We start from the raw sequence: 18,547 nt of genomic DNA, 5'->3' as shown, positions 1-18,547 counted from the left end.
ATAACAAAGACAGGAAAGGAAAATTACCGGACTTTCTCACTCATGAGATAGATACAAAATTCTAACCAATATATTAGAAACTGAGTCCAGCAACAGATAAAGTAAAAAATCATATATCATGCCAAGTCAGGTTTATTCCAGGAATGCAAATAATTTCCAGGGTCCTGGCTTATGCAATAGGACAAATGGTGGTGCCATTCACTAGAAAGGAAGCAGAGGGTTTGGGGCTAAGATCACAAGAATAACTAACTCCCTGAGTACAGGGAGCCTGTGAATGTCCAGGTAGAGATGCCTAGGCAGCAACTAAGAACACTGGTCTGGAGTTCAAGTGTAAGCAGGGCTGAAGACAGAGTACTGAGAATCAAAAATACAGAAGTAGTACAATAAGTCTTACAAGTGGGATAAAGACAGAGGAGAACCATGGCCTGAATCTCAGACAACCTCAGTGTTTAAGGAAGAAGATTCCTTAAAAAGACAGGCGAGAGAATCAGGGAAAGGACCAGGAAGGCAGGAAAGATGCTGACTCAAATCATGCAATGAGAAGGAGAAGGGGACTAAAGAATTCAGTCACTGGAGTCCACCGTGGCAGTCAGCTTCAGGATGTGGTGAAGGAGGAAGGTAGACTGTTGCGGGCTGATGGGTGAATGGATAAGAGGAAACAAACAGGGAGTGTGGTCAATGCGTACAAGAAGGCTAGCTGGGAAGGGAAGCAGAGAGTGTGCAAGAACAAAGGAAGAAGCAGATTAGAGGATAAACAAATCTGTGGACCATCTAAATAGAAAAAGAGGGTGGTGAGAAAAAAATACAACACAGAGCCTGTCCTCCACATTCCAGAAAGGAAAAGAGTGACTGACTGTTCTTTAGTTACAGTCCCAAGGCATGAACACATACCCACCAGAACAAGATTTCAAGCCCATCCCAAATGATCAGTGGCGACTTGCTTCACTTGATCACACTACTGAAAGTTGGCAAGCAGCCAGAGCCCCAGTCTAGTGACCATGTTTCCACGGCTAAAGGTGAACCAGTCGTTCCTAAGTCCACCCTTAGACACAGATGTAGAGAACAAACGTATGGACACCAAGGGGGGGAAAAGGGTGGTGGTGGTGGTGGGATGAATTGGGAGATTGGGATTGACATATATACACTAATATGTATAAAATAGATAACTAATAAGAACCTGCTGTATAAAAAATAAATTAAATTAAACAAATAAACAGAAGTCCACCCTTCCCGGAACTCCACACCTTTACCCAAAATGAAGGGGGTTAAAGCAGAAAGTACTGAGGCAAGGCCTCAAAGACATAGTGGCAGATGATTATAAAGAGCATAAATGGGGCCATGGGTCAAGCCTGGATAAGAGGGAGTGCACTGGTCCCCTGGGAACAGAGAAAAGGGGCAGGTTGATAGCAGCAGTGGCTGCAGTAGGCAACATGAACCCTTAGACCTACCCTTTCAGGTCACATGTACAAAGAATCTGAGTCATGGAGAGGCTACAGGAATTGTACAAGAGCAAGCCAGGGCTCAAACCTGCATCTGTCTGACTATAAGGCCTAAACCCTTAAGGTGACCTTATACTGTCCTCCACTGTGTCCCCATTACCCTCCATCCTATGCTCCTTTAAGACCTGATAGCATTTTGGGGATCTTCTCATATGGCACTTTCCATACGCCAGCTTTCACTGGTTATGTGTGTTTGCTTCATTTATATGCACCTTACTCATTCCAGAATTGAAGCTCTTTGTGTAGCTCTACAGGCTTTTTAGTGACAAGTCCTTAATGAAGAAATAAATACAGTTGTAATTACCAAATCTGTTATATATCACTTGCTTTCAAAAGTGCTTACAGGCACTTCCCTGGTGGCACAGTGGTTAAGAATCCACCTGCCAATGCAGGGGACACGGGTTCGATCCCTGGTCCAGGAAGATCCCACATGCCGCGGAGCAACAACTACATGCGCCACAACTACTGAGCCTGTGCTCTAGAGCCCACAAGCCACAACTACTGAGCCCACGTGCCACAATTACTGAAGCCCACGCACCTAGACCCTGTGCCCCGGAACGAGAAGCCACTTCAGTGAGAAGCACCGCAACAAAGAGTAGCCCCCGCTCACTGCAACTAGAGAAAGCCCGTGTGCAGCAACAAATACCCAACTCAGCCAAAAATAAATAAATAAAAATAAATTTATTTAAAAAGTGCTTATAAATTTCCTTCATAAGTGATTTAAGGCAGCCCCACTACAATCTTCTTTTATGGTATGTGCTCAGCACTCCTTTACCACAGATATTACAAAGGCAAAACAATATTAATATTGTACATTTCGTTTACCACAAGTTACAGATTAGTGAATTTAGTTTCACTACAGACATTTCACCATCTTTGCAAGTATGAGACTAAAAAGCACTTCTTACCTGAATTTTGATGGGCCAGGTGAAATTACTGACATAAACAAAGAAAGTGATATTTGGGTGGTTGCGAAAATCAAACTTCTCATTAGAGAAACTATCTTTGTACTCCTTAATGTTTGTTTTTGAAACAACAGGCATCTCTTCTCCAGCCTGGGTTCCAGCTGTTAGGAAGAAAAGAATGAAATAAAGAGACTTTTTAGGGGACCGAATCTGCCCTCACTAATAATAATGATAATAGCATTTATTAAACACTATGTTCCAGAAACGGCCTTTAAGAGCTCGATCTCATTTAATTGTGACAACTATTATCCTCATTTACACATCAGAAAACTCAGGTTCAGGAAAAATAAGTAACTCGGCTCAGGTCACATAGCCAGGAAGTAGAGTTGGGAGGGCTGATACACAAGCCTATGCCCTTAACCCAGATGACTTTACCAGGATCCCCTACAACTCCTCCCACAGAAACAGGCTACATGTGGCTTTGAAAATCCAGATACCACTAGAATCCTATTAACAAGCAATGGCATTCATTCTGCCCACAACACTTCACTTGCTTTGCACTGCCCCCTTAAAGCTGTTTGGCAGTGCTCTAGATCCCCCATACCAGGGACACGGATTCAGCCCATACTTTTTAACTAGCAGTGACTGCAAGTCTCAACAGCAGCAGGGAGGAAGGAGCTCTAGGGGTCACTCAGTCCCTTCTGCTACCAGCTACAACTGACTCTAAATCCCCCCAATCTGATATAAACCTATCCTATTCCCAGGCAGTCCTTCAACATTCCACATTGTCCCTCAGCCAGGAATTCTAGTGTTTATAAAGATTCATGAAATAGGCTTTTCCCATGTCTGAGTTAAATCCTGTGACTGAAGCCAGATTGGCTGGTCCTCATTGAGACTGTCATTGTAAATCAATCACATACTCAGGGATGCCACCTTTCTCCAAACAAAGCCTTTGATAATTCAGACTTTTTCTTAAAGACCTCTCCTCACTGCAAGTTTCTGAACCTTTTCTGAATTCTACACAATCTTTTAAGATATGATGAACACAAAGTGATGTGCAAAGTAATGTTTTTATTTTGTTTCAGTCTAACTGATTGTGTTTTGACCAAAAAACAGTATTGTGATAGTAATAATGATGATGAAACATAATTACCATTTGATGAGAATATCCCATGTTTCTAACACTTACACTGAGTACTTCATTTATTATCTCATTTAATTCTCAGAACATTCTACACGGCTGTTTTTATTATCCCATTTCATACCTGCGGAAACTGGCTCAGAAAACAAGTAACAGGGAGAATTCAAATCTAGGTCTGCTGAGCTACATTCTTAACCACTACATCAGGGCCACCCTTTCTTTCTTTAGATTTTCTGCTCAGAGGATCTTTAGTAAATCACTGTAAGATAAACAAGACAGCAAAAGCTGTGCTCTTAGAGTTTTATTTAATTCCCAAAGTACATTTTCCCCTGTACCTACTAAAATCTCATTCTATTAAAAATGTTTCCTTTTCTTGAAACTGAGTCAATTGCATTTTTCACTTCTGAAGCATGGATGGAGATGATGATGGCAGCACCACAGCAGAGGCTGCAGCAATGGTATTAATGGTGGTAGTAGGGCAGGGGTCGTGAGCATGTACTGATCTTGATACCATGGCAGGCACTGACAGGTATAGCCAAATTTAATCTACAGTATAAGTATTATTACCTTCTCTTTAAGATGAATAACCCTAAGGGTCTAGAGATAGATTTTAGAAACTTGCTCAAGGTCTTCCAGCTAATAAGTGGCAAAAGTGGGTTTCAAACCCATCTGTCTGTCTCCAGAGCCCCTTTTCTCAACTCTTTCTCAATCAATTATCTCCACTCGGAAGGTCTTCTCTAGGTATGTCTTTACCTGAGAAGCTGGCAGCCCAGGTGATGTTGAGGTTGAAGTTTTTGGAGGCATTGATGAACATGTCCAAATCCCTATTTTGCTAATGAGATGTACAAATAATTAGAAAATGAATTACTGTAACAGTTTCCTGATTTTAAAAGAAAGCAGTAGTTAAATTTTACTACTCTCAACTTTCTTAATTACAAAAAGATACTTTAATGTCTTAAGAGAAACTCATGCTTATAGAACAGCAAAATTTCTAACCTTAACATAAGCAATATACCCCAAACAAATTTCATTTCCCTCCCATAAAAGTATATGGGATTTAGGGACTTCCCTGGTGGCACACTGGTTAAGACTTTGTGCTCCCAATGCAGGGGCCCCGTGTTTGATCCCTGGTCAGGGAACTAGATCCTACATGCATGCTGCAACTAAGAGTTCTCATGCCACAACTAAGGAGCCCGCCTGCCATAACCAAGACCCAGTGCAACCAAATAAATAAATTAGTTGAATTAAAAAAAAAGTATATGGGATTTAATGCTTTATCAAATGCCTAACTCCATGAAAAAGTATCTTTTAAAAAGACCCTCACCAGAGCACAGTGACCTACATCCCGTGACCTATGTTAGGGAATCAGCCTCTTAAGGATCCTCTGGGCAGCCCTGTCCAAATGTCTGAAGAGTAAAACACTTGGTCAAGTGTCTCAATTTATATTAACTTATAAATCAAACCTATGTACTTCTGAACCCATAGATTATATACAGTGTAAAGTTCTCCAAAATGGAAGTGGTTTTTTTTTGTTTGTTTGTTTGTTTGTTTGTTTGCAGTACACGGGCCTCTTACTGTTGTGGCCTCTCCCATCATGGAGCACAGGCTCCGGACGCGCAGGCTCAGCGGCCATGGCTCATGGGCCCAGCCGCTCTGCGGCATGTGGGATCTTCCCGGACCGGGGCACAAACCCCTGCATTGGCAGGTGGACTCTCAACCAGTGCCCCACCAGGGAAGCCCAATGGAAGTGGTTTTTAAGGAATAGCACATAAAGCTGAAATAAACTAAATTTAAAAACTTTAGATTGTCTTCATCCATGATTAAGAACATTTTTCTCTCACTAAAAATATTATTTCAAGAGAAATATGACAGAATATGTCTTATTACCTTTGAAAACTTTGTATACCACTTAGAGATACAGCAGTTTGAAGAGCTAGTTTAATTTATTGTGACTCTCGGTTTTAATGACTGAAAAAGGTATCTCTGAGGAATGTGTTGGGCCAGCTGGAAGAAGAGCACTGTCAGTAGTGTTGGGTAAATCATGATACTAATTTTTAGTTTTCCCTGAAATTTGGCTAATAAATCTCTTTCTTGGGGTCAAAAAATTGTTTTTCCAAATGAGTCAGATGTTGCATTTTATATTTTTGAATCCAATCCTGCTGAAATTCTTCACAAATTCTTCACAAATTCTTCACAAATTCTTCACAAATTCTTCACATTTTTAAAACAGGTTAGAAAATTAAGATTTTAAAGAGCATTCTTTTGATAGTTTTTACAGCACAAAAATTACAACAATAGAAGCATTTCCAAACAGCTATTTCCAAAACGTGATCTCCAAACCAGAAGTTTCTCTCATAAAGCAGTTACCTTCTCATTTATTGATAAGGCCTCACCATCCTCTTAAAGGGACAGCTCAAGTGTTTATTTATTTATTGAGCTGCGTCACGGCACGTGGGATCTTAGTTCCCTGATCAAGGATCGAACCTGTGCCCCCTGCAGTGGAAGCATGGAGTCCTAAACACTGGACCGCCATGGAATTCCCTATTTTTTAATGTTTGCTGGTAGCAAATTACTAGCAATTACTTCTTTCCCTGGAAAGGATTAATAACCTTGAAATCTTGATGCTTTTGTAAAAGACAGGACACATACATTGTGTAACTATTAAATATTCTGTCATAAGAGAAACAAGGCAGTAAATAAATTTCATGTGTGGTACTTTTGCTATAGCCTTATCCTAAAAAATTTAAAAAAAATTCTGGTCAGTACAGCCACTGAAATGATATACCAACACAATTTTTCCACAAAACATTTTCATTGAAAGTCATTTATTATTTTTACTTAAAAAGCTATTCACTCATGAGAATGTATCTTCTCTAGTACATCTCTTCTTAATTTTATCATTGAAGTGGAATACAAAAAACAAATCTTACTTTCATTTAATTGTGAATATCCCACACTGGACTTCATTTTACTACTGATTTATTTATTTCTTAAATTTAGCAGTGCTTGTTGATAACATCTGTTATCAAAGGAATGCACTTTGGCTTATTATCATATTGTTTTCCATGTATTATTTGTTACATTTATTGTAATTTTTGTTTTGTTTTGTTTTTTTGCGGTATGCGGGCCTCTCACTGTTGTGGCCTCTCCCCTCATGGAGCACAGGCTCCGGATGCGCAGGCTCAGCAGCCATGGCTCATAGGCCCAGCCGCTCCGCGGCATGTAGGATCTTCCCAGACCGGGACACGAACCCGTGTCCCCTGCATTGGCAGGCGGACTCTCAACCACTGCGCCATCAGGGAAGCTCCATTCATTGTATTTTTGTAATGGTAAATGGCTTTGTGTATGTTGATGAGAAATAAGAAACCTCCAAGGAGGCCCCTAAATAATTTACCATTAGGTTTAGTAAAATTTCATTATGTACCAGAGTAGGTATTAAATGACTTTATATTTCACTGAAGAAATCATATAGATGCGTGTTCATATTCTAGATGCTTTACTTTTAAATGTCATACTGTGTTGGCTCCCTTTTACCTCTAGGTAATACCTTATGGCAGGTTGGGGTTTACCATTAACAACAGTAGATATAAAAATACATTTCAAATAGTTACCTTAGTAATTTCAATTATTTCTGGCTTACTTCTTCACTGTTTTTACCTCCTAATGAGGATAGGAACTCATTCTAGGAGCATAAATGTCACCTCTGTCTTGCATCACTGGTATTAATTTCCATTCTGAGAGAGTAAATCTCGGTTCTGACACTGCCCCCCTAACAGGGAAGTTCCTCTTGCAGTCTCCTTTCCTTTCCCGTATGGGGCTGTGATGGGCTGATGGGCAAACCAAGTATGTGTGGAGTCAGTGTCACTCTGTATATCAGATCATGGTAAATCTTAACAACATGGGGCTTCCCTGGTGGCGCAGTGGTTGAGAGTCCGCCTGCCGATGCAGGGGACACAGGTTTGTGCCCCAGTCCGGGAAGATCCCATATGCCGCGGAGCGGCTAGGCCCATGAGCCATGGCCGCTGAGCCTGCCCGTCTGGAGCCTGTGCTCTGCAACAGGAGAGGCCATAACAGTGAGAGGCCCGCATACTGCAAAAAAAGAAAAAAAAAATCTTAACAACATGGTAAATCTTACCTTTTAAATACAAAGGAGATAAATGCAGATTCTAACATTTCTTTCCTGTACCTCTAAACATCATCCTGTGGACTCCACTTCTGGAGACCGCTGCTAAGGCAGTGCTTCTATCCATAGTGACCAAGAAAAAGTTCCACACAAATTCAAAACAAAGTAAGAAGACTTTTAAATCTTACTTCATCAGGTGTAGCCACAAAATTGATGGCTGTGTAATAGCGGTCATCTTCCTGGGATAGGCTAAAGGTGAACTGATAGTCAATAAGAAGAGTATCTATGGAAAGAAAGAAATGTGTATTTAACAACTGAAACAAAACAAAACAGAATAGGTCTCTAGAGATACAGATTGATTTTCTCATAAACATTCAACAGCCAGGAAAGCACTTTTGGCAAAGTCTGTGGGTAATGTCATTTTGTTTGAGTTAACCCACCAAAACCTCCTTGTATCATCACCCTGGTTGAGATTTTAGGCTCCAAGCTAACTTACCTAGAAATATTAATTGAGCATCTATTTGTGCTTAAGGATACAAAGCTATAAATTAATGGTATAAAAGAAACCAAGACTCCAAGTAAAAATGGTTGATTTCAGGTTTGGGGCAAGGAATATGTGCCTCAGTTATCTTATTCTAGAAAGCAAGAAAGCATTCAAAGACTAATGTAATGTAGCAAAAGAACATAGCTTGAAAAAGAGCCTACTGGCTAAAGATGGTATAATTTAATTCTAAGAAGTACTGTACAGTTCAACAACCCGATTTAAAAATGGGCAAAGACTTGAATAGATAGTTCTCCAAAGAAGATATACAAATGGCCAATAAGCACATGAAAAGGTGCTCAACATCAATGATCATTAGGGAAATACAAATCAACCACAATGAGATAACACATCACCTGTAGTAGGATGGCTACCACCGAAAAAAGTGTTGGTGAGGATGTGGAGAAATTGGAACCCTTGTGCACTGCTGGTGGGAATGGTGCAGCTGCTGTGAAAAACAGTATGGCAGTTCCTCAAAAAATTAAAATAGAATTACCAAATGATCCAGCAATTCCACTTCTGAGTATATACCAAAAGAACTAAAAGTAGGATCCTGAAGGGCTATTTGTACAACCATGTTCATAGCAGCCAAAGAGATCATAGCCCAATGGTGGAAGCAAACCAAGTGTCCATCAACAGACGAATGGATAAACAAAATATGGTATATACATTCAATGGAATATCACTCAGTCTTAAAGAGAAAGGAAATTGTGACACATGCTACAACATGAATGAACCTGAGGACATTATGCTAAATGAAATAAATGGATCACAAAAAGACAAATACTATATATTTCCACTTATATGAAGTACCTAGAATAGTCAAATTCATATAGACAAAGTAGAATGGTGGTTGTTAGAGGGTAGGGGAAGAGGGAAATGGGGAGTTGTTGGTAAGTTTATTTTTAACTGTTCAAAAAACTGCCAAATGATTTTCCAAAGTGGAAAACCATTTTATATTCCCACAAAAAATTTAAAAGGGTTTCACTTTCTCCACATCATTGCTAAAACTTGGTATTGGCTTTTATTTTTCAAGATAGAGAAATACAAGGTACCAGATTACAAAAAATTAATTGATATGGTTTCAGGTTTCACATTATAAACTAACCTTTTTTTTTTTGGCTGTACGTGGGCCTCTCACTGTTGTGGCCTCTCCCGTTGTGGAGCACAGGCTCTGGACGCGCAGGCCCAGCCGCTCCGCGGCATGTGGGATCTTCCCGGACCGGGCCACGAACCCGTGTCCCCTGCATCGGCAGGCGGACTCTCAACCACTGCGCCACCAGGGAAGCCCTAAACTAACCTTTAAGATATGACCAGTTGCCTGGCTTTGATATGGTATCAAAGGATAATACCCAGTTACCTGAAAAGGTTATTAAAACACTCCATCCATTTCTAACTATATGTCTGGTGGGGCCAGGTTTTTTTTGTGTGTACTTTAACCAAAGAGACATAGTGCAACAGATTGAATGCAGAAGCATATATGAGAATCCAGTTGTCTTTTATTAAGCCACTGTATTGGCTTTTGATTCTAGTCATTCTAGGGGTGTATCTCACTGTGTGTTTGGTTTTTTTTTTTGGCTGCGTTGGGTCTTTGTTGCTGCGTGCGGGCTTTCTCTAGTTGTGGCTAGCGGGGGCTACTCTTCATTGCGGTGCATGGGCTTCTCATTGCAGTGGCTTCTTTTGTTGCAGAGCACGGGCTCTAGGCAGGCGGGCTTCAGTAGCTGTGGTGTGTGAGCTCAGTAGTTGTGGCTCACGGGCTCTAGAGCACAGGCTCAGTAGTTGTGGCACATGGCCTTAGCTGCTCAGCGGCATGTAGGATCTTCCCGGACGAAGGCTCGAACCCGTGTCCCCTGCATTGGCAGGTGGATTCTTAACTGCTGTGCCACCAGGAAAGCCCCCTCATTGTGTGTTTTTTTTTAAATTTATTTAATTTATTTACTTTTGGCTGCATTGGGTCTTCGTTGCTGTGCGTGGGCTCTCTCCAGTTGCAGCGAGCGGGGGCCACTCTCCGTTGCAGTGCACGGGCCTCTCGTTGCGGTGGCCTCTCCCGTTGCAGAGCACGGGCTCCAGGAGCGCAGGCCTCAGTAGTTGTGACACGCGGGCTCAGTAGTTGTGGCTCGTTGGGCTCCAGAGCGCAGGCTCAGCAGTTGTGGCGCATGGGCCTAGTTGCTCCGCGGCATGTGGGATCTTCCCGGACCAGGGCTCGAACCCGTGTCCCCTGCGCTGGCAGGCGGACTCTCAACCACTGCGCCACCAGGGAAGCCCCCTCATTGTGGTTTTAATACACATATCCCAAATGTCTAATAATGTTACACATTTCTTCAAGTGCTTATTGGCAATTCGTCTATCTTCTTTGGTGAAATGTCTATTCAAGTCTTTGTCTGTTTTTAACTGAAATTGTCCCCTTATCCAGTTGTAAGAGTTCTTTATATATTCTAAATATAAACTCTTAATCAAAGATACGCTTTGTAAACATTTTCCTTAGTCTGTAGCTGGTTGTTTACTTTTTTTAAAATTAATTAATTTATTTAATTTTGGCTGCGTTGGGTCTTCATTGCTGCACGTGAGCTTTCTCTAGTTGTGGAGTGGGGCCTACTCTTCGTTGCCGTGTGTGGGCTTCTCACTGTGGTGGCTTCTCTTGTTGTGGAGCAAGGGCTCTAGGTGCGTGGGCTTCAGTAGTTGTGGCATGCAGGCTCAGCAGTTGTGGCTCGCGGGCTCTAGAGCACAGGCTCAGTAGTGGCGCATGGGCTTAGTTGCTCCATGGCATGTGGGATCTTCCCAGACCAAGGATTGAACCCGTGTTCCCTGAACTGGCAGGCAGATTCTTAACCACTGCACCACCAGGGAAGTCCCTTGTTTTTTACTTTTTAAACAGTATTTTTTAAAAACACAAGTTTTAAATTTTGATAAGTCCCAATAAATGAGTTTTTCTTTTATGAATTGTGCTTTTCGTATCACATCTAAGAACCTTCCCATATACAAGGTCATGAAGTTTTTCTCTTGTTTTTTTCTAGAAAAACACATTTATAGGTTCTAGCTGGACATGAATTTTGAGTGGACATTATTTTACCCAGAAAAGCCAGTATATAATTATAACAGAATGTGAAAACATTAGCTCATTTTCCTTTGGTTCCATAATCTGACCTAGTATGTGGATTCTCCTACAGGAGGAAAATGCATTTACCCATAAGGACCTGGTCACCTTTCCAGATTTACTGTTCACTGTAAGTTAGTCACTAGATATTTTATTTTACATATTAGTTCCTAGAGAGGTGGTTAACACAAATCAGTTTCAGAGGGAATAACTTCAACTATATTTTAAGAATTCTGTGTTTGATCGATCCTAAAATATGACATACAATGACCCCAACCACATAATGGCAAATGAAATAAGGTTTCAAGAGAATATAAATTAGGAAAGCCAGAGACGTATATCTCTGTACTCTTCCCTGATATCTGCTATGGACATACTGATATAAACCATAACCAGAATTAAAGCAGCCTAAAATAGTTTACATATGTATTAAATTTAATAGACTGTAACACATCAAATTAGGCGACACTTCTATGGGTGGTTACTATATTCCTATAGCACTTATCATTCTCAAACCATGTTAAAGAAAATAATGTTTTACTGAACTACTTTGCTTCTAGACAAATGAGAACTGCAAGAACACTTACAGTAACATGTTCCTTTGAGAGGGTTTCCTTGGTATCGATTTTCTACTTCACATCTAGGGGGAAACAAAATGAAGATTATTTTCTGTTGTTACTTAAAACAGAATCAACATTCACTTTAAAATCAAGTAGATCTTTTTATATAAACTACCAGTTTTTGAGTCAGTACAATTACATTCTTCACTGTTACTCAAATCAGATGGACTAACAAGACTTTGCATTCATTTTCAATGCTGACTGCCCAGCAGTTCACACCACCACCAACTGATAAACATTTGCCAAAGCACATGAGATAAATTCAAATAAAATAAAATTTAGATCCTATTATCACGAAAAACACATATTCACTTTTGTATGGACTAAATATTCTTCTACAAGTGCAGTTAAAACATTTTTCAAATTGACTTACCTGTGGTTAGTTGCTAATAAAGTAATTTTGGAATGTGTGGGTGTGGATGAGACTGTGGCAAAGGCAAACTGTTTAGAAGAGATTATGCCAAAAGATGTAAATGGTGGCTAAGTGGAAGAACGGCTATCTTACATGTGTTTTTCTCCTAGGGCCATCTAGCTGTCTGTTTTTATTACTGCAATAAAATCAGAGCTGTTACTGAAAAAAAAAAAAAACATTTTTCATATATTCATTTTTCACTTTTCCTGGATAAATTGAACCTGTTCTTTAAATACAAGTGAGAGAAGGCTAAAAACCAAGAATCACTTAAAAAATAATAAAAAACCAAAAACAACCCTTGGACATGGTTCATCAGTCTGGAGAAAAAAATAAGTTCTAGTAAAAAAGAATTATTAATTTCCTCATAAATATCATCTATGAACATCAGTAAAACCCAGGCTCCCACTTTACAAAGTGATTCAGGCAGGCACAATAGCTATGAACTGTGAGGAAAGGAGGGGAAAGCTTGGGTCAAGTACTTTTGCCAGATAAATAATACAAGGATGTTGTGTCTTTTTATCTAGAGTGATTATCAGCACTTGTTTATATTTAAAATTTCCTAAAGAGAAAGTCTTTCACTAGACCTACACTTCATTTCTTTGTTGTATACCATTAACTGAAGGCAGGGGTGATTAATTTTGCTCTATTACATTTTTCTATTTAAAGGAACCTAGATTTAAAAATTAAATTTAGAGCTTATTTTATGAGGTTTTCTGGTGAGGGAGAGAGAAACTGGGGAATAATCTCTCTTGTTTCAACTCACCAGGACACTAGAAACAATTACCACTAGCCTCACTATAGATAGATGGGGAAAATGAGGCTTAACACCTCATTTTAAGTGATTTGCCTCAATAGCACCCTGCTCAGTGGAGGCACAGCCAGGGCTGAATCCCCACATCTGCCTGATGCTGTTTGCATCCTCATGGATGGGAACTCCAAACTCTTCCCCGAAACATGTTTGACATACTGCACCAAGGAAAATGCTAGAACAGGGAGGGTGTGTTAAAGGCAAGATGACCTCTCTACTATTAGACAACCAAAATGCCAAATAAAATACTGTCCTGGAATACCAGCTCTTCTAACTCTATCTTTTAGGAAAATCTCCTGACATGACAAAAATCAAGTCGTTACTGAAGTTAAAAGACTAATCCAAGTCAGCAAGCAAGGAACTGTCAGTGTCACTCAAACATAAAATTGTGATTTAAAGAGCCATTAAGGAATTACTGCTAAACTGACAAACTTCCCAGTACGAAGGGTGACTAAATTACACCTATCTGAAGTAGAAAGGGCAAAATTTCAAATCAGTCAACTTGGGGATCCCTCAGAGCCCACGGCAACAAGGCCCAGAGAAAAAAGGGTGGCTCTTGGGGTTCAGGCAGTTTCACAGCCCCTCGGCCCTCCCTGATGAGGTGTGGCCTGTGGCAGGAGTCCCGGGAGTGTGGTACTCACAGCTGGCACTCGTCCCCCTTGACACCCTTGGTGGTGCAGAAGCACTTGCCCGTGTTGGTATTGCACAGCGACGCGTGCCCATTGCACTTGCATGCTGGGGAGAAGGAAAAGGAAAGCAGGTGGTCACAACTGGCTTAAAAGATTACCACTATTAGAGACTTTCCCTAAAACAAATAACATTATCTCAACTGGATTCAACAGGAAAGGCAGGTAAAATAAATGCATTCATTTAAGGGGTACAATTCTTGTTTTTTAGCTAGTGATTTATCTCAAATAATGTCAAGGCAACAGTAAAGAAGCCAAAGTCACAGGCCAGTAGGAAAGAGAAATGTCAGTGTCTGCTGCCAATGAGGTCATCCCTCTGCAATAGACTTTGCAAACATCTTTGCAATAGACTCTGTTTTTCACTATCACCATTCTCTCATTCACTCAATAAACATTTCTGAAGCATCTCCAGTATGGCACAAAGACTAAGTCCCCGTCCTCAGAGACCTCTGAGTGATGACTGCCCTCTGGGGGGAGGGTTGGTCTGGCTAAGTTCTGCCTTAGCTGAGGAGACTTCTCCACAATGGCCACGCTTCTGAGGCAGGATTCCAATGGCAGGTCAGTGTTTCAGCGGCCCTCTAGGATTCACACCCTTGTCTGCCTTCTTCTTCCTTAACAGCAAATGACTCTTTTCATCTCCCTCATCTAGCCACCAACACATCTCCACCTTCTTTCATCCAACACATAGGTGTGAGCTATGACAAACTTTATACTCCAGGTGAAATAAATGAATCCTTTTGCTCAATACCTTTTCACTCTACAAACTGTTTTTCTGTGAATAAATTAAAAGTATTAGGCTGGAGATAGGTGTACTTTTAAAAGAAATCCGGTGGGGAAAAAAAATCCAAAGAAACCTATGAATAGAATAGTGCAGTGGGGAAGAAAATTTATGCTGGAGTAAGAAACACTAGCGTTCAACTCTGGGCTCTACTGAGGATGGAGAGAGGTGCAGTGTGTTAACAAAAGCAAAGGCCTAAAGTTCAGTTTGCCTGAGTTTGAATTCAGGTCCCTCCACTTAGCTCCCTTTCTAAGTCAGCCTCCTCATCCATGTGACAGGGATAATAACAGTGCCTATCCTGTAGGGTTTTGGGGAGGATTAAATGAGATAACACATGAATAAAACACAGTAAGCATTCAAAAAATCATCGCTGTTATCCATAGCTTAAGGACTATACAATTCTAAGAAGAAAACATTAAAGACTTGGTGTCACTCACAGTATTTTTAAATCACGCTTTCTATTATGGATTGCGACTCTGAAAAATAAAGCTACCTCTGAGTTCTGAACAACTGTACTCGGGCCCCACAGATGCCACAGAGGAGAATGTAATTTTTCTAAGATGAGAGCTGAAGATATGGGGACGATGGTACCCTCACAGTGGCACAACCAGGCCCAACAGCTAAAGTCACACATCCTGGATATGGTTCTCAGCATGGCCAAATCTCAGTGAGACCCTGGGCAGGCTACTTGATCCTGGGGATAATAAAGGCAGCACTGTCTCAGGTAGCTACCAGCACAATGCCTTGTATATACTCACCACTCAATAATGTCAGGTACTCTGATTTCTGTCTAATGGATGAAATCTATTCACAAAGAGTGAAAAAAGTTTTACTTAATACCTTTTAATCTGAGCAAGAAATTTTACTTAAGAGTGGTAAGAAAGGACATCAGAAGAGTAATAATAATTGCTCACATCTACCTGTTATGTCCTGCTGACTGCTTTCATTTCAACAACCACCCTACTATCCCCATTTTACAGATGAAGGAACTAAACCCCAGAGAGGTTCCACTAGGACACTAACTCTCTTCTGGATGCTCTGGGGTCAGATTCTCAAGAACCATGCTAAGGAGTTTGGAGGTGGGATGTGACGAGTAGGTAGAGATTTTCCTTTCTTATTTATTTTCCTACTCAGACCTGATGGGTCTTTCCACTATAAACTAGAACAAACCAAAAAGTAGTTTATTGGTATCACTTGTCATTTTAAAAAATATAATTTGTGTACTAACAATAGTGTCCTACTACTTACAGGAATCTATTTGACATGTATGGGGAAACATGGGACTACTTAAATCTTTAAAAATAGTAGAAGTATTGAGGAGTCCAGCTCCTGGTTAAAAACCTACATGTGATTTTTGAGGCCGAACCATAGACAATGACAAAGGCTTTCCCTGGTGGGCCATACCAGGAAAACTGCCCTCCTCACACCAGCCTGGGTGGAAGTCTCTGAGGGGGGCTGAGTCAAGGTCTCAGGTCACCTGGCCAGCCACTCTCTTTCACATATTTGCATTCCTAGCTCAGGAATCTTCATTCCTAGGTCTCTTTATCTGAAGCCTTGGGCAGAGGTCTTCTTCAGTCACCTCTGCTGAGTTTCCATATGGAGGAGGAGGGGAACCTCAAAGAGGCTTTACCCACTCAGTCCCAGGTACTTTTCCACTCTTAGTCCTTCCCCTTCACCCTCCCTCCTGACCCCAGGGGCCATAAAAGGCTTTTTGCTGGGCCTTTTGGTTCAGGGCTCCCTTAACAACAAGTTTTCCCTGAAGCCTATGCTGATCCACTTGACGCTCAACCAGAGCACCATTCCAGGAGGGATAGTGGAACAAGGGGAGTCAGTGCTTTCTCCAGTGTAAGCCTCTTGCTTATACCATCAGAGTAAGTGATTAAAGGCTTAACTTCCTCATTTTTTTCTTTTTAATATTTATTTATTTGGCTGCGCTGGGTCTTAGTTGTGGCATGCAGGATCTTCGTTGCCTCACAGGGGATCTTTAGTTGTGGCATGCAGGCTCATGTTGCGGCATGTGGGATCTAGTTCCTTAACCAAGGATCAAACCCGGGCCCCCTGCATTGAGCGTGCAATCTTAACCACTGGACCACCAGGGAAGTCCTTCATTTATGACTAGTTGCTTTAGTGGCTACTCTGACACCAGGCAGCTCTGCTCTCTCTCCCCCAACTCAGCTGAGCTCCTGACAAGTATAACTTAAGAAATGCAATATCTGAAACCAAGTGGCTTTTTTCCTCCAAGATATACAAGTCAAACAGATGCATTATGTGCCACCTGGTTTGCAATCAGTAACCCTGAAAAATTTGACTTACGTTGACATTTTCCCCCATTGGTCGGATCACCATAGAAGCCAGATATGCAGGTCTCACAATGCTTGCCCGTGGTCAGGTTTTCACACTTCTCACAGATACTCTGATTAATGCATTTGCTGTGGCCATTGCACTGGCAAGCTGAAAGAAAGAATTTTAAGGGGCTTTTCCTATGGTAGAGCTGGGTGGAGTACGTTCCACAAGATTTATTTGCAACTATCTAAGTTCCTTATTGCTTCTAAATAATCATCAAAACTACTAAAAACTAGTTTGAGAAATAAGATCAAAACATCAAAAAAGAGCTAATTCAGGAAAATCAGAAATATACCAAGCAAGGTGAAAGTCCAGAGCCATTAAAAAAAAAGTTTTTGTTGTTATTAATTGTAAAACTAATATATGCTCATGATAGTAAATTTGAAAAATACAAGGAAAGGGAAAAAAAATCATATACAATTTCACCACCCAGAGATCACTGTCCACATTTGGATCCTTCCTTCCAATATTTTTTTCTATACAGTTTTACACAGTTGTGTTCATATTAATATTCAATTTTGATTTTTTAAAATGTAGATCACAATTATTTTACCACATTATTTTACCTATCATAAACAAAACTTTAAATGGCAGAATGATTTCTATGAAGCCAAACAGTCACTTAACCATTACATTTTGATATTTAGTTTGCTTTCAATTTTTCATTTTTAGAAAAATAACCATGTTTATATGTAAACATTTCTATAAGTGGAATTACTGATTCCTGATGCATACAGGAGTTTACAACTAGAAAGGCATATGAGGCCTGGACCTCTCAGGGCTGCTCAGGACAGTTGTGCACTGCATACTTCAGGTGGGGCCACTCATGTAGTGCACAACCTGTAAGCAGACCTGTCTTTTTTTCTCCTTAGCTCTATTGAGACATAACTGACATATAACATTGTGTAAATCTAAAGTGCACATTTAAAGTATACAATGTGTTGATTTGATACACTTACTGCAAAATGATGACCACCATAGCTATAGCTAACACCTGCATCATGTCACATAATTACCATTTCTTTTTTGTGGTGAAACATTTAAGATCTGCTCTTGTACAGATCTGTCTTGGTTGGTCAATGTCATACAGTCTCCACCTTGACAACTTTCCATGGCCTTGCACCTGTTCTGTTTACCCACCTGCTTTCTACCCCATCCCTGTAGGTATTTGAGTTGTTTTAAATAGACTGCAACTGAAGAACTTAAAAATGACTACATCAAATATTCCACCAAAATTGCTTAAGATCTGGGGACTATACATGTTTTTCCTGTGAAGATGAGCAACTGTGCACATAGCAAAAGGGCAAAGCACAACACACAAAAAATGTAATACCTAAAATCATTTACCAAAATATCTGTATTCTGGTTCAAGATAAAAAGATTGAACAAATGCTTCTCTCTCTCTTCCCCTTCAAGATCTCACTGAAATTACAGAAGAAACGTAAAAACAAGGGTTAGGGATAAGAGGAAAAGGTGCTATGAGAAGTACTGAGAGATACTTCTGAAGCACTGAATTTCTAGCCAGAACGCCCGAAGTGGGGAGGCACACGGCACAACCATGAACATGCCAAATGCATCCACACACCTGGTCCGTTGC

The 18,547-nt window shown here is 40.6% G+C and overlaps 1 protein-coding gene across 2 annotated transcripts in view; it reads right to left on the bottom strand.

The window, feature by feature from the left end:
• Positions 1 to 18,547, bottom strand: part of ATRN (attractin) — a 174,364-nt gene that overhangs the window by 56,530 nt on the left and 99,287 nt on the right. For both annotated transcript variants that reach the window (XM_060122197.1, XM_060122198.1), the window contains exons 19-24: positions 16,921 to 17,058; positions 13,785 to 13,878; positions 11,891 to 11,943; positions 7,857 to 7,951; positions 4,299 to 4,377; positions 2,408 to 2,565 (exon numbers count right to left, since the gene is read on the bottom strand). In XM_060122197.1, coding sequence (XP_059978180.1) covers positions 2,408 to 2,565; positions 4,299 to 4,377; positions 7,857 to 7,951; positions 11,891 to 11,943; positions 13,785 to 13,878; positions 16,921 to 17,058 — 617 coding nt within the window. The remainder of the gene's footprint in view (positions 1 to 2,407; positions 2,566 to 4,298; positions 4,378 to 7,856; positions 7,952 to 11,890; positions 11,944 to 13,784; positions 13,879 to 16,920; positions 17,059 to 18,547) is intronic.

This window comes from Lagenorhynchus albirostris, chromosome 15 (genome assembly GCF_949774975.1).
Source record: "Lagenorhynchus albirostris chromosome 15, mLagAlb1.1, whole genome shotgun sequence".
Taxonomy (NCBI): Eukaryota; Metazoa; Chordata; class Mammalia; order Artiodactyla; family Delphinidae; genus Lagenorhynchus; species Lagenorhynchus albirostris.
The sequence above is the reverse complement of the archived record's forward strand: the minus strand, read 5'-3'. Positions and strand labels throughout refer to the sequence as shown.